This window comes from Agelaius phoeniceus, chromosome 6 (genome assembly GCF_051311805.1).
Source record: "Agelaius phoeniceus isolate bAgePho1 chromosome 6, bAgePho1.hap1, whole genome shotgun sequence".
NCBI classification, from domain to species: Eukaryota; Metazoa; Chordata; class Aves; order Passeriformes; family Icteridae; genus Agelaius; species Agelaius phoeniceus.
This window is the reverse complement of record NC_135270.1, coordinates 27,873,698-27,885,998: the sequence shown is the minus strand read 5'-3', so window position 1 is coordinate 27,885,998 and position 12,301 is coordinate 27,873,698. Positions and strand designations below refer to the sequence as shown.

The window sequence follows — 12,301 nt, the reverse complement described above, 5'->3', positions numbered from 1 at the left end:
ACAAGACCTCTAGGCTGTGTATGGCCAAGGTGGGTAGCATGTTTTGGCATGGGGAAGAGTTGTTCTGTATGTTCCTGGGCACCAGGAATGACCATGCATGGATTACTCCAAAAGCAGTCGTGTGAGGAAGGGATAAAATGCTGGGTGAGAGATGGAGTGAAATGATGCCTTGTTACAAATATTCCACCTTACTATTCTTTCTGTCTCCTAAAGATGTGCAAAGGTCCTATTGGTGGTGGTGCAAGCTGGGGAGACACCCCAGACCAGGATGTCCTTAATATGCTGGGCTCTGATAATCTGAGCCGTCTGAAGAGGCTGCAGGAGAGATTCATTGTTTCTCAGAGCATCAGAGGGCCTTGTCCACCCCCTTCATTCCCAGGGTGCCAACAATTCTTCAGGGACTTCATCCTCAGTGCTGGAAGGTGAGTGGCCTGGGCTTGCTGTTCCTTCTGAAATGTGTGGGCAGTGGAAGCACCAGCATGTCTCTCTTGCAGCAGGGAGTTATCCAGAAAGTTTGGGACTAGATTATATGGTAATGATTTTTCTTCTATAAACCCACAGTATTTTTTTGGAGCTGTCAGCATTTCCCACTGCCAAGGCATGCAGTGCTACCTAGCAAGGACACTGGACTGGACAAATGCTTCTTGTGTGATAGTGCATGAAGCTAAAGGTGTACAGAACGAAGCCAGGTTAATTGTTTTGTTTAATAAGTTTTTCACAATTCACAGCATGGGGAATTATAATTTATGTGAGATTTTAATCTTAAATTCAGTTATTTTATAGATTCCTCCTTTGGCAGATTGATTTTATTATCCTTATGCTGAGACTTGTTACATAGCATCTCTGAAAAAGTACAAAAAAAGAGTGGAAATGAAGGTGGTCAGCCAGACCTAAGTCTTCTCTCTTGCTTTCTTGTCTGTCATTGTGTTATGTTGTATGTCTGCTGATTGCTGATTGTTACAACTCACAAGACAAGCTCAAAATTCTGCAGTGTGTTAGTTGAGGTTTTACTGCTGTTTTCAGCTCAGTCTGACTCATCATCATCTTTTGCTGAAGTTACCAGTTCAATCAGCACCTGATGGATAGTCTGTGCCTGAAGATACTTGAACTGAATGGTCTTACTCTGGTGGAGCACGAGCACAGTGATGGGGAAGCAGATATAGAGGAACAGGTAGGTTTGCTTTGTGCAAACACATCTGTCAGGAATTTCTCTGAGCTGTTCCAGTAGTCAAACAATTACTGGCTTGATTGTGAATTGCTTGGAGCTTCCACCACAGTTTTTACAGGACAAGAGCTTTGTCATTTGGTTTTGTCATAACTCTGCAATTTGCTTCTTTGTCTGAACCCCTTACCTGCATGCTTCAGGGTGCTTCATAGAATTGTCATAAGTGCGAATAGTGTGAAAGTGAAAGCCTCCTCTTTAGGTTGTTATAACCTGTGTTAGATCAATGAAATAACCACATCCAGTTGTGGCACGCCACTGCAATAAGTTCCTTGTTACTTTTCCATATAGAAAGATTTTTAGTTACATTGAATTTGTAGATATACCTGTTAATAGGTGTACAGGTGTTTCTTCACTCAGGTCTGCATATCAGAGGTGTCACAGCTTATAGTCTTTTAGCAAAGTAGCAGCCAAAGGTTGATGGAGACTTGCAGAGTAGTAGTGCTATAAAGGAGGCAATGTGAGATCAGCTCTGCCTCTCATTGACTCCAAAGTTCCTAATGTAAAGATACGATTGAGCAGCTGCTTGTTTTAGAAAGCTCTTGAATAATTCCCTCTTGTGAAGAGGTGAAACAATACAGACAGAAGCAATTTAAAATACTTGATAAATATGTATTTTGGAAACTTACCTTTATTAAAAGCAGGGATGAAGCCACATGGACCTTTTAGATGAAGGGAGTGGAGGTTTAGCATAGACATTTGCTTTGCCAGTGTGGGCTAGCATAGCTTCAGCTCGCTTTTCTTCATTTTAGGATGAAAAGAAGCGTTTCAGCGTGGCCCTGTTGAGTCTCCGACTCCTCGCCAAGTTCCTGGGGTTCCTTGTTTTCCTGCCCTATCGCACTGTGGAGCAGCCAACCAGAGACCTGCAAGATTCCGCGCTGGCACTGAGAAACCAAGTGAGGAAGAGCACTGCCTTTTGCTGGACAGGCACTTCTTCTAGCTCAGGGAGCATTGTGGGTAGTCATGCTCTTTCAAAGCGAGCCAGTGTTCCTGGGATGATGTGTGGTCCTGTGTCCCTGCTGCATATTCTGGGGTTGGGAACAAAGGAAAAAAGAATTTGCGTAATCTCGAAAAGAGGGAGCAATGCACCAGTGGTAAGGTAGTCAGTCTTCTGTTATTTCTGCTAATCTGGGTCTTTCATACCAAAACTTTCACCTAGCTAAGACAACTTGTATTGATAGTGTAAAATCCAGCTACCAGGACTGGTTGTGTTAGTTTTGCACCCATCTCCCAGCAGTGTGCCACCGAACGGAAGCAATAGACCTTGACTCCATTTTGTACATAGTCAGGCTTTTAGCCTTGCTTTTGAAATTTCCAGTGGGACCTTTGGTTGCAGTCACAGTTTGGTTTTTACCTCTGGTCATGTGCAAAGAAGTGTTTTCATTAGCCAGAAGTCACCAGTACAGAAGATGAAATCCTAGAAAGAAAAGTCAAGATATAGACAAAAGTTTTTCTATAAGTAGCAGAAGATAACTTCAAGCTGCTGGTTTAACTTCTCTTGTCCTTTAAGACCCTGCCTGTACTGGATATATTAAAGCTTCTGAGACAATCTATTCGGGATCAACGTTCTATCCTCACTATTCCTTGGATTGTGGAGTACCTTTCCCTTGTGGATCATGTTGCTCCTTTCCTTGATTATTACAGGAAAGTGTTTAGTCTCTTGCTGCAGGTATACAGGTAAGAGCTTGGGAAAATATATCTGTAAAGAACTTTTCAGTGAATGTTTGATTTTTCTTTTTTTTTTTTTTTTTTTTTTTTTTTTTTTTTTTTTTTTGTGGTGCATACTTTTTATCTTACATGAAGCTTCAAAGAGAACACAGCCTAAACTTGGGGATTAATACTTGATTCAAATTTGTGGTTTTTATTAACAAAATCTTTAAATCCCACTTGATCACTCTACATCTGCAGCTGTGATTGACCTTCAAGCTGCAGCTTGAATTTTGACCTTAAACCTACAAGGTTTCCAATGCCCAAATAATTTTCTAGTTTTCTTTCCTATATACATGAGGAGAATTTGAAGCAAATTCTAGAGAATGGCTTGTTTAGTGTGAACTTAAGACAGGATGTTATGCAGGTACATACAAAAAAGGCAGACATGCAAGGAATGTGTTCATGGTATATAGATAGTGTAATTGGTAAGTGAATGGTTTGGGAATGTTTTCCTTAATGAAAATTGAGCTGCTGACAACTGACACTCTGTCTTGCTACTTCTGCTGTATGGCAGGTTAATGGTCCTTTCTGAAGATAAGGAGATGAGTTTCCTGAACAAGCTGCTGATCCTTGCAGTTCTGGGTTGGCTTTTTCAGGTAGAGTCTCCTCTGTGCATGTTACTCTTCTCTGAAGAAAAAGCAGGGCACAGAACTCAATACAAAATAATACTGACATGAATTAAAACAATTCAGTACAGTAGTTTGTTGTTTTATCATGGGTTTTTTACCCTGTTGTGGGGTTTAAAGAATAACTGTATTTTAGTGGAGAATTATTTTCCTTTAGTGGAATTGTGTGAAGCAACAATTTTTTTTCCAATAGGAATTGTAATTGCATCTGAAATACATTCTGTATTTACTAATCTGCAACCTTGCAAGAAAATTGACAGCTGATTGCTGTTAGACCTGGAAGCTCTTGTCACAAAGACGGTGTGCTAGCTGTCAGCCTTGAATTACTGAGGAATTTATTGGATATAGGGATGGTGTATGATGAACTTGTAAAATTCTTTTGTGCCTCCAGTTGGAAGCAAGGTAATTACTTAGCAGGAAACCAGTTGGAAATGTGGAAGATGCTCTATGGGGAGGATAAGAAAGGTGGCTTTTGTTACTGTGAATAAAATAAGTCTTTATTTTATGGAAAGTTCTCCGCAGGGCAAGAGGATTTTTAGTGCTAGGGATCATTTTTTGTGGGTGGCAGGGTGGTGAGATTTTACTGTCCTGTTATCAGAAATGGTGGAAGTTACTGTCTGCATTTTGGGTTGCAGCTGCTGGGTTTTCTGTTTCAGGTTCCATCAGTTCCTGAAGAATTGTTTTTTACTGCTGACGACAGGCAGGAGAGATTTGTGATGGACGCTGTGACATCTGCTCAGGCTCTGGTGAGTTAGTGCAGCAGCGTGTCTTCTGAATCAGTGAGGGAAGATGGACCTACCACTTCCTCAGGAGCTGTAAGGTTTGATCAGGAACTTGCCTTCAGGGCAGCTGCACTCAGCATATGAAGGCCAATGGATGTGGTTCCCAGCTTGGCCAAGTGCCTCAATTGCATCTGTGTTATGGGTTGTGAACTCTCTGTTGCAGCTCTGGGTTTTTCTGTCAGGTAGGAGCCATCTCACCTGCTGCAATAATTTGCAGAACAGGTGCCAAGTTATGCTGGAGGATCAGATGCTGTTTTCCTGCAAGGTGAGCTGACAAAACTGTAGCTCTTCCCAGAAATAAGCAAAAGTAATGGTGAACAGAAATAGAATGATGGGACTGTAGAGCAAGGTTGCTGTTTGTGAGATCACCTGTTTTCCAGTGTCATGATAAAGGGTGACTGTACTGAAAATGGTATGAGCAAGCAGGAAAGGAGGTGAGGGTAGGGAATGTGTGATGTTTCACATAGTTCCTAGACATGCAAGAGGACATATAGTATTCCATGGAAAAGTGGTGTGGATGCTAAGATACATTTCCTTGGTGGATGGGATCTGAAATTCCTGTTCCTCCCATGGCCCTGCATGTGCTTTGTTAATACTGAAGTGACATTTCTCCCTGGCATGGTGTTCCATGGGTGAAGGCACTTGTGGAGGTGTAATGCATAGCAGATGTGCCTCATTTATTTTCCTCTATGGAAAGGTTTCTCCCTTATGAGTAGAGGCTGTGGCAGCAGTCCTGGTTCCCTTCTTTAATGCAGCTTTCAGCTGGGCTTTGATAGTGATCAGGGGCAAAGGCTGAGCTACTCTAATAGAGCAGCTCGTTCTGTGTTACAGGGACTGAACGCTTGGGCTGCAAAGTTTCATTATTTTACTGTCTGTTTGGAATCCAGCTATTGTTTTCATGGAAGGGTAGCCCTGAAACCTGCCTGTGACTGCATTTATGGGATTTCTGACTTGAAGACTGTTTATTTTGTGCTGTATCCTTTCAGCATTTCCTTCATTTTCTCACCAGGACTTTGTACCCTTGGTGGATCAGCAGTTACTTTACACCTGCTGTCCCTATCTTGGTGAGTATTTTACTTATTTTTACTATATACATAAAATATATTAGTATGTATTTACTTTTATTTAGTCAGTTGTTTATATTTGTTGTTTGGTACTGAGTCCTTGGATCACCTTTCTTACTGCTCTTCACAACGTAAGGTCCCAGTTGTATATGTGAGAACCTTGATAAGAAGCTGTATTGCAGAAGCTCCTGCAGCTGTGGATAGTATCTGCTAAAGCTGAGGGAGGGAGGGAGGTTCTTTAGTCAGGATAGTTGATCCACAGAGCCTGAATCCGAGGGACAGGGGAAGCCACCCCTCACAAGCTGTAAGGAAGCATTACACCAACACAGCTTTTCTATCCTAGGTATAGGAAGAGGTGTTTGTGCAAGAAATGCCTTGTGCTGCAAGAAATGTCTTGATCCTTGAGCACTATCTGCTGCCAGGCAGAGGGGAAAAATCCTTTTGTGCCCTGGTGTTTTGTCAGTTTGTTTGAGATAGCTTTTTCATGGGATCTGTCTGCCAATGGTAAAATTCCTCTCTATAGGCAATAGAGTCCCAGATGAGGAGATGGTGCTCTTCTTCCTGAGGCTTAGTAGGAAAACTGTATGTTAAACCTCTATCACAAACTGTATGTTAAACTTGTCTCACAAAATCTTCTAGGGGCGAATAAGTTGTCCAGGTTTTCCCCCAGGATTTGCTTCTGTCTCTTGGAATTTTGTTTAACTGCTCCTCTTGTTGTCCTTGTAGACTTTACAGTTCTTGCTTGCCACACTAAAAAGGAACGCACAAAAATAACTGTTCCCTCATCCTTCTGAACAAGTCCCATCTGCTAGGGGGCTTTTCAGAAGCTTCCTCTTCAGAGCCTTGCTGTGCCCTGCCAGTTATACGTGTGGGATGCCCCCTCTGCTTCAATGAAGCTTCTGCTTTTGCAGAAGCTGAGAGAATCTGCTCTGGGAACAGGACTGGAGAAGTGAAAGTCTCTTTCTTGAGTTTTGGAGTTAGTTTTTTTCCCTTCTTATGGGGTTGATGATTGCTTTTGCATGTGTTCCTGTACAGGTGAACTGCGTAAACTACTTGCCTCTTTTGTGGCTGGTAGTGGAGGGAAGAATGGTGGTTTTATGAGGAAAATCACTCCCACAGCTGCAGAGTCCTTAGCACCCAAGGCTTCTGTCACACAGCGGAAGCTGCAGGTAATGGAATTAGGGAGTCACAAGGGGGAAAGGGCCAGGAGAAATTTGCTTGTGTGAGTGCAGGGTTATACAGTGGTCTCTTAATGCCAGGGACCATTGTGTTTAACAGTGAGGTATCTTCACTCCCTGTTTTTCTGTTACAGTCATGTGGCTGGGGTATGGTGTGGGTGCTGAAATCCAGATAACGTCAGTAAACATTCTTGCAGTTGGAACAACTAGTCCTATTTATCTGTTTCCCTCTTCTTTAACATAAAATGTTGGTATGTTTCTCATACTTTGTTTTGGTTAGATTGTAGCCATGCTTTCCACTGAAAGAAGGACATGCGTAGGAGCCTAGAGGATTATCAGCCTCTAATTAAAAGGGCTTGTTCTTCCCAAAACAAGCTCTGTGTGGTGGCTCACTACTAGTAGACACTGTCAGAACTCTCCCATTCCCCTTTACAGGTCTTTTGTAGCTTCAGAAACCCTGATAATAAGCTTTACGTGATTAGAAGCGAATAGGGAGTACTGTTCTGGGATGATGAATGCTACAGTAGCAGAAAGTTCTAGTGGAGGCAAACTGTCTTTTAGTAGATCTCCAGAAGGTAGTTCTGTCCATTCCTGTGCTGGTGAGAGGAGGGTGGAGTGCTGTAATAAATTGTAGTGCTTTCTCTTGAACAGGTAGATTTGGAACAGGCTTTCTTCCACAACCAGCCTCCTTCCCTACGGAGGACAGTGGAATTTGTGGCAGAGAGGGTGGGATCCAACTGTGTGAAGCACATCAAGTAAGTGCTGGTCACCTGTTCTGTGACTTAAGAAGTAACTTTACATTATAATTAAACAAAGAGTTGATCCTTTAAATTTGTGTGTGGGGAAAAGAAGCTTCCCTGGGGGTGTGCTGTGTAGCAGAACACCAAGGCTGTGCAGGACTGACCAGCAACATCTGCTGTTGTAGAGGGGAATTTGTGAAGGAATGTAGAGAGGAGGGGGATATATCTGTGGGACACTTTGTATGTGAATGCAGTGCAGCATTGAGACTTTTCAGCCTGTTGAGAGCATTCTTGCTAATGATAGGAAAATCTCATATCAGAAATGACCTCTGGAGGTCACTTGATCCAAACTCCTGCTCAAAGCAGGCCCAGCTTTCAAGTTAGGTCAGGTTTATTGGCACCTTTTTCAGTTGGAAAAGTTTCCATCTCTAAAGGATGAGGATTCAGCCACCTCTTTCTACCATGTTCCAATGCTCAATTTTCCCAGGCTTTGTGAATAATGTTTCCTGTATCCTGTCATAATATCTATCCATTGTTCCAGCTTGTGGATATTCCTGTCAATCTTTAGCAGTGCTCTTCCTGGAAGTCTTGTTCTGTCTTCTGTAAATTTCCTTCTCCCTTCAGCTATTTCTTGTCTCCAGGCTAGGTGAAACTGACTCCTCCTTGTAGGTATGGGCTCTAGCATCCCAGCTATTTTAATAATTTTTTTCTTTTCTCCTGCAGTTACTCAAATTCTCAATGGCTTTCTTGTCCTGAGATCCCAAAGCTGGACACAATACTCCAGATGCAGCTTCACAGTGATGAGGGAAGCAGTAACTTCCCTTGACTTGCTGGCTGCACTATTGCTATTGTCAACCCAGTATAAGGTTGGCTTTCTTTGGACACTCCTAACTCCCTTCCCTTGTTGTGGGAACCCCAGGTCCTTTCTGCAGAGCTGCTCTGTAGCCAGTAGACCCCAGCCTGTACAGATGCACAGTCAGCCCCATTTCTCCCTCTTTTCACAGCCCTCCTGTGTGGTGGCCCTACCCTCCAGCTCATGAGCTTGCTCAGTTTGCACTGATCTGTTGTCAAGCTTGCTGAAGGCATTAAATGTTATCAGCCCCAAGGAATGGTGGTTGCAGTGGGCTGCTGCTGACATCTTTGAGCTTCTGAGCACTATCAATTGAGCATACAAGGGTAATGCTACCAGAAAGGAGACCTGTAACCAAAAAAGTTTTTGGTAAAACCTAAAGGCTTTTGACTCTTGAATCTTAGTACTGTTTTGGTGTCTTCATTGCTGTTGTCTTCCATACACACAAAACAAGGAGATGATATAGATGATACAGCATGATTGATTTGTTTTTAGCAGAGTGACTTATTGCATATGAGATGGGTATGCCCCTAACCTGGGGAGAAGAGATGAGTGCACTTAGTGTGCACTGTTTCTTGTATTGATTTCAATCTGCCTGATTGTTCTTTGTTTTGTTGCAGGGCAACACTGGTAGCAGAGCTAGTTCAAAGGGCTGAAGCCATGTTGCAAGATAAAGTGAAGGATGAGGATGTTAATAATGACAAACTGCTGGAAGAGGTGTGCACTCATCTGTATGAGGAAGGGGCCCAGGCACTCATCAAAGGCAGAGAGTAAGGAGGAAAAGTTATTTAAACATGTTATATTTAAACATAAACATCCTATCTCTTCTTACTGCAGAATCTATAAGCCTAATTTAGCTTGACCTCATGCTCAGGTTCTGGTAATTATAAACCCTCTGCTCTTCTTATGGTGAGTGTCTGCTGTGCTCCAGCCAGTTAATACTGTGTTTGTAGAAAGGAATAAAGGTGCTGTGTGTCCCTCTGCTCCAAACAGACATCCGCTGCAGCTATTGTATTTCTCCTCTTTGGAAAATTGATATTGCAGCTTAGTTGCTTGTAATTACCCTTTCCTTGTCTTGTTCTTTTAGTCTGATTTATTGCATTGCTACATAATGAACCTCTGAGTGTTGTCCAAGAACCTAGACTAACCCTGTGGCACACTTTCTTCCTTTTCTTGTAGATTTTGCAAAACAAAAGGTCCTGAGGCAGTAAGAGTGTTGTTGCCAGAAGAGACATCTGCAGCAGTATGTATTTTCCCTAAAACTCATTAAAAGCCTTGACCTTAAGTCTGGATCATTACCATTTTTCCATCACTGCTTCACTTATCCCTTAATAGATCAGGTAAAGAAAATCTATTGATGCCCTTGTGGGAGGACTGAGTGATAGCTAAGAAGAGTCACTTCTACTGGGCTGCCTTGCATATTGTGGGTAAAGTGATACTCCAGCTCAGAGCTGACTAATGAGGCTAGAATGTTATAGAAATTGCATTTATTTTGCAATGATAATGCATTTGTTTTAGCATCAACTTCTTGTAGAAGTTGATGAGGTTTTCGGAAAATCAAAATGGCTCAGTTGTATTGCTCAAACCAGCTGTTTCCATAGAGGTGGTGGTGTTCAGTTTAATTGTTCCATGCCAAAATTAAGCTTTTTCCTCTAGACTTCCTTCTGAATTTTCACTGACTGCAGTGCTGTGGCTGATAGTAAATCTCCAATGATTTGTTATCCTCCCTGTAAAGGTTTTAAGTAGTGCAGAAAACATTGCGGTGGAGCTGGCTACTGAGAGAGCCTGTGGCTGGCTCTCTGCCAACATTGCAGGTGAGTGTTTTTACCTTGAGCTGGAGCTTCTAACCTGTGCATTGTGCTGTTTTTTTCTGAGATCAAGGGACAGACAGTGTTATAAAGTACTTGGTCCTATTCATTTTTTGTTTTTTTTTTTTTAGTGGAAAGTATGCAGTTGCTCTGTTCCTCCTTGTTTAGGAAGAATAGAAATTATTTCTAGCTCTAAGAACCTTCTTTGGGGATCTTTTGGGCTTGGCCCATGGTAGTCATTTTTAGTTATGGAGTCTTGTAGGATGATGAGAGTAAATGCTGTGGAAATGCTTCTGGAAATGTCATCTAGGCTGAAGTTGTCTTAGCACTTCCAGTGAGTACAGACAACTGCTCTCTCAAACCATCTTATGGTCACATCTACAGAGTGCTTCTGAAATCTCCTGTAAAACAAACACTTCTTGGACTGGGTGCATTTTCTGCAGGCTGAAGGCAAATGTAGTCTTTTTATTCTGTAATACTGCACTGGCAACTCTTCAGAAGCTCTGAAAACCCATTTTTTCAAGAGGTTGGGCCAAAAGCCTGGGGAGGAATGTCCAAGTACCATTTGCAGCCACAGGAGTTTAGTGTTTTGGATGCTGATCAAAATGTATTTTGGTAGAAGACATATGGTTTTTATGGGCACAGTGGTTGAACTAGCATGATCACACTGAATCAGCTTTCTACTTTGGCATTGCCTTCTGTCTTAGCTACTGTGTTTGTTAAACCCATGGAAATACTTTTATGGGAAGTGAGATGAGTTGCCAGTTGTACCTGGTAGTGATGGGTGGCTGTCTTCTACAGCTGTGGATTAGTACATCCTCTCCAGATTTGCCTCTGCACATTAAATATAGTAGGAGGTCAGAGAGAGGGGGTTGAAAATGTACACTGTGGCCCTTGGAATGAAAGGCTAAGAGTGTTTGGAAATGATTCTCTGCTTCAGTGGAGACAAAAACTGAAGCAGACAGGATTTGTTCTGTTCTCTATAGCACTCATCAAAAGGGAAGTGAAGGCAACCTTCAACAGAATGCTGAAAGTCCCAGGATTTCCATTGCCAGGCGAGGATGCTCTTGAGTTGAGAAGGGACTGTCCTCCAGGCTGTCAGCACTGTGCTCCATTTCCCTCCCAGATCATCAATGAGATTAAGGTACATGGTATTCACTTCCTGGCTTGCCTTTCTGTTTTTCACATTGGTGCTTTTGTGGTTTGTTTTTGTTGCTGTTTTGTGGGGTTTTCTTTGATTGTTTGGTGGTTTTTTTAAGAGAATGTTCTGGTTCTGAGGAGGTGGCTGTGGGGAGTGCTTGGGAAGCATCATAAAAAGTTCTCAGGTTTTTTCCAACCCCTGCTTGCTGTGTCTAGATCAGAGTTCCCTGCTAGGAGTGCTGTCTCAAATACAGGATTTCTGGTAGCATGGCAGTGTGGACTTTTGATATGAGTAGGATGGAAACCACAGTGCACACCCCATGGTATTGTGTGCAATTTCACAATCGTTTAACGTATGCACCCCATAAGGAAAAGAATTCTGAACTCCTCTCCTTTTACTGTTGCGTGTTCTGACTGTATTTTTTGCAGCTGTTTGTCTGCTTGACAGACAAGTAATGCTGGTTATCACTGTCATTGCTTTCCAGCAGTTGTGTGAAAATGAGTTCACATCCTTTAATGCTTTCTTGCTTGTGCTAAAAAAAGGAAGGTAATTTGTATGAGGAAACCTCTGGGTTGGCACTGCAGCTTCCCTGACAATGTAAGAGGGGTCTGGATTTCTGTAGCACTTCTACCCTGCACTGCTTGCTGTGCTGTGAAATTTATTTAGAGCTTTCAGTGCTAGTACTTTTAAGAAATATGAATTTGTTGCCAGCATTGAGTTTTACTTCGTAACATTAGTGAGAACTGTGCTAGAAAATGAGATCTTGGTAAGGCTGTGGAAAATCAGCTTTACTCTGTCTTATGAAATATATCTATACTAATTTAGGTTCTGGTTTTAATGAGGACCCAAGAACTGTTTATGAACTGCTCTGTCACAGGTCTAAGGATCTGTTTGTGGAAGAGCAGGATACTAATGTGTGTGTTACTGTTGTCTTTCTCATCAAGGATGTTCTCTGTGTTGCTGTGGGCCCACGGGAGGAGGGTGAAGTGGTTGACTGTGTGTGGCTGGAGTGCTTGCTGGGAAGGTTGAGTCAGACACTTCGATGCAGAAAGGTAAAAGATGTAAAAAAGCAGCATAAACTCCCTTTGAATCACTTTGGGCTGTCTTGATACCTGTAAAAATTTAATTTCTTTGCCTCATAGTTGAGTTCAGTTGAGAGGTTTTTATTTGAGCTCAAATG

At 42.3% G+C, this 12,301-nt stretch overlaps 1 protein-coding gene across 1 annotated transcript in view; it reads left to right on the top strand.

Annotated features, from left to right (window-relative positions):
* The window catches only part of CDAN1 (codanin 1), a 31,831-nt gene that overhangs the window by 14,544 nt on the left and 4,986 nt on the right, over positions 1-12,301 (top strand). The window contains exons 11-24 of the mRNA XM_054634975.2: positions 214-422; positions 1,057-1,171; positions 1,975-2,118; positions 2,733-2,899; positions 3,447-3,528; positions 4,215-4,304; positions 5,350-5,404; positions 6,440-6,573; positions 7,234-7,337; positions 8,793-8,942; positions 9,352-9,415; positions 9,908-9,986; positions 10,967-11,124; positions 12,066-12,173. Coding sequence (XP_054490950.2) covers positions 214-422; positions 1,057-1,171; positions 1,975-2,118; positions 2,733-2,899; positions 3,447-3,528; positions 4,215-4,304; positions 5,350-5,404; positions 6,440-6,573; positions 7,234-7,337; positions 8,793-8,942; positions 9,352-9,415; positions 9,908-9,986; positions 10,967-11,124; positions 12,066-12,173 — 1,659 coding nt within the window. The remainder of the gene's footprint in view (positions 1-213; positions 423-1,056; positions 1,172-1,974; positions 2,119-2,732; positions 2,900-3,446; positions 3,529-4,214; positions 4,305-5,349; positions 5,405-6,439; positions 6,574-7,233; positions 7,338-8,792; positions 8,943-9,351; positions 9,416-9,907; positions 9,987-10,966; positions 11,125-12,065; positions 12,174-12,301) is intronic.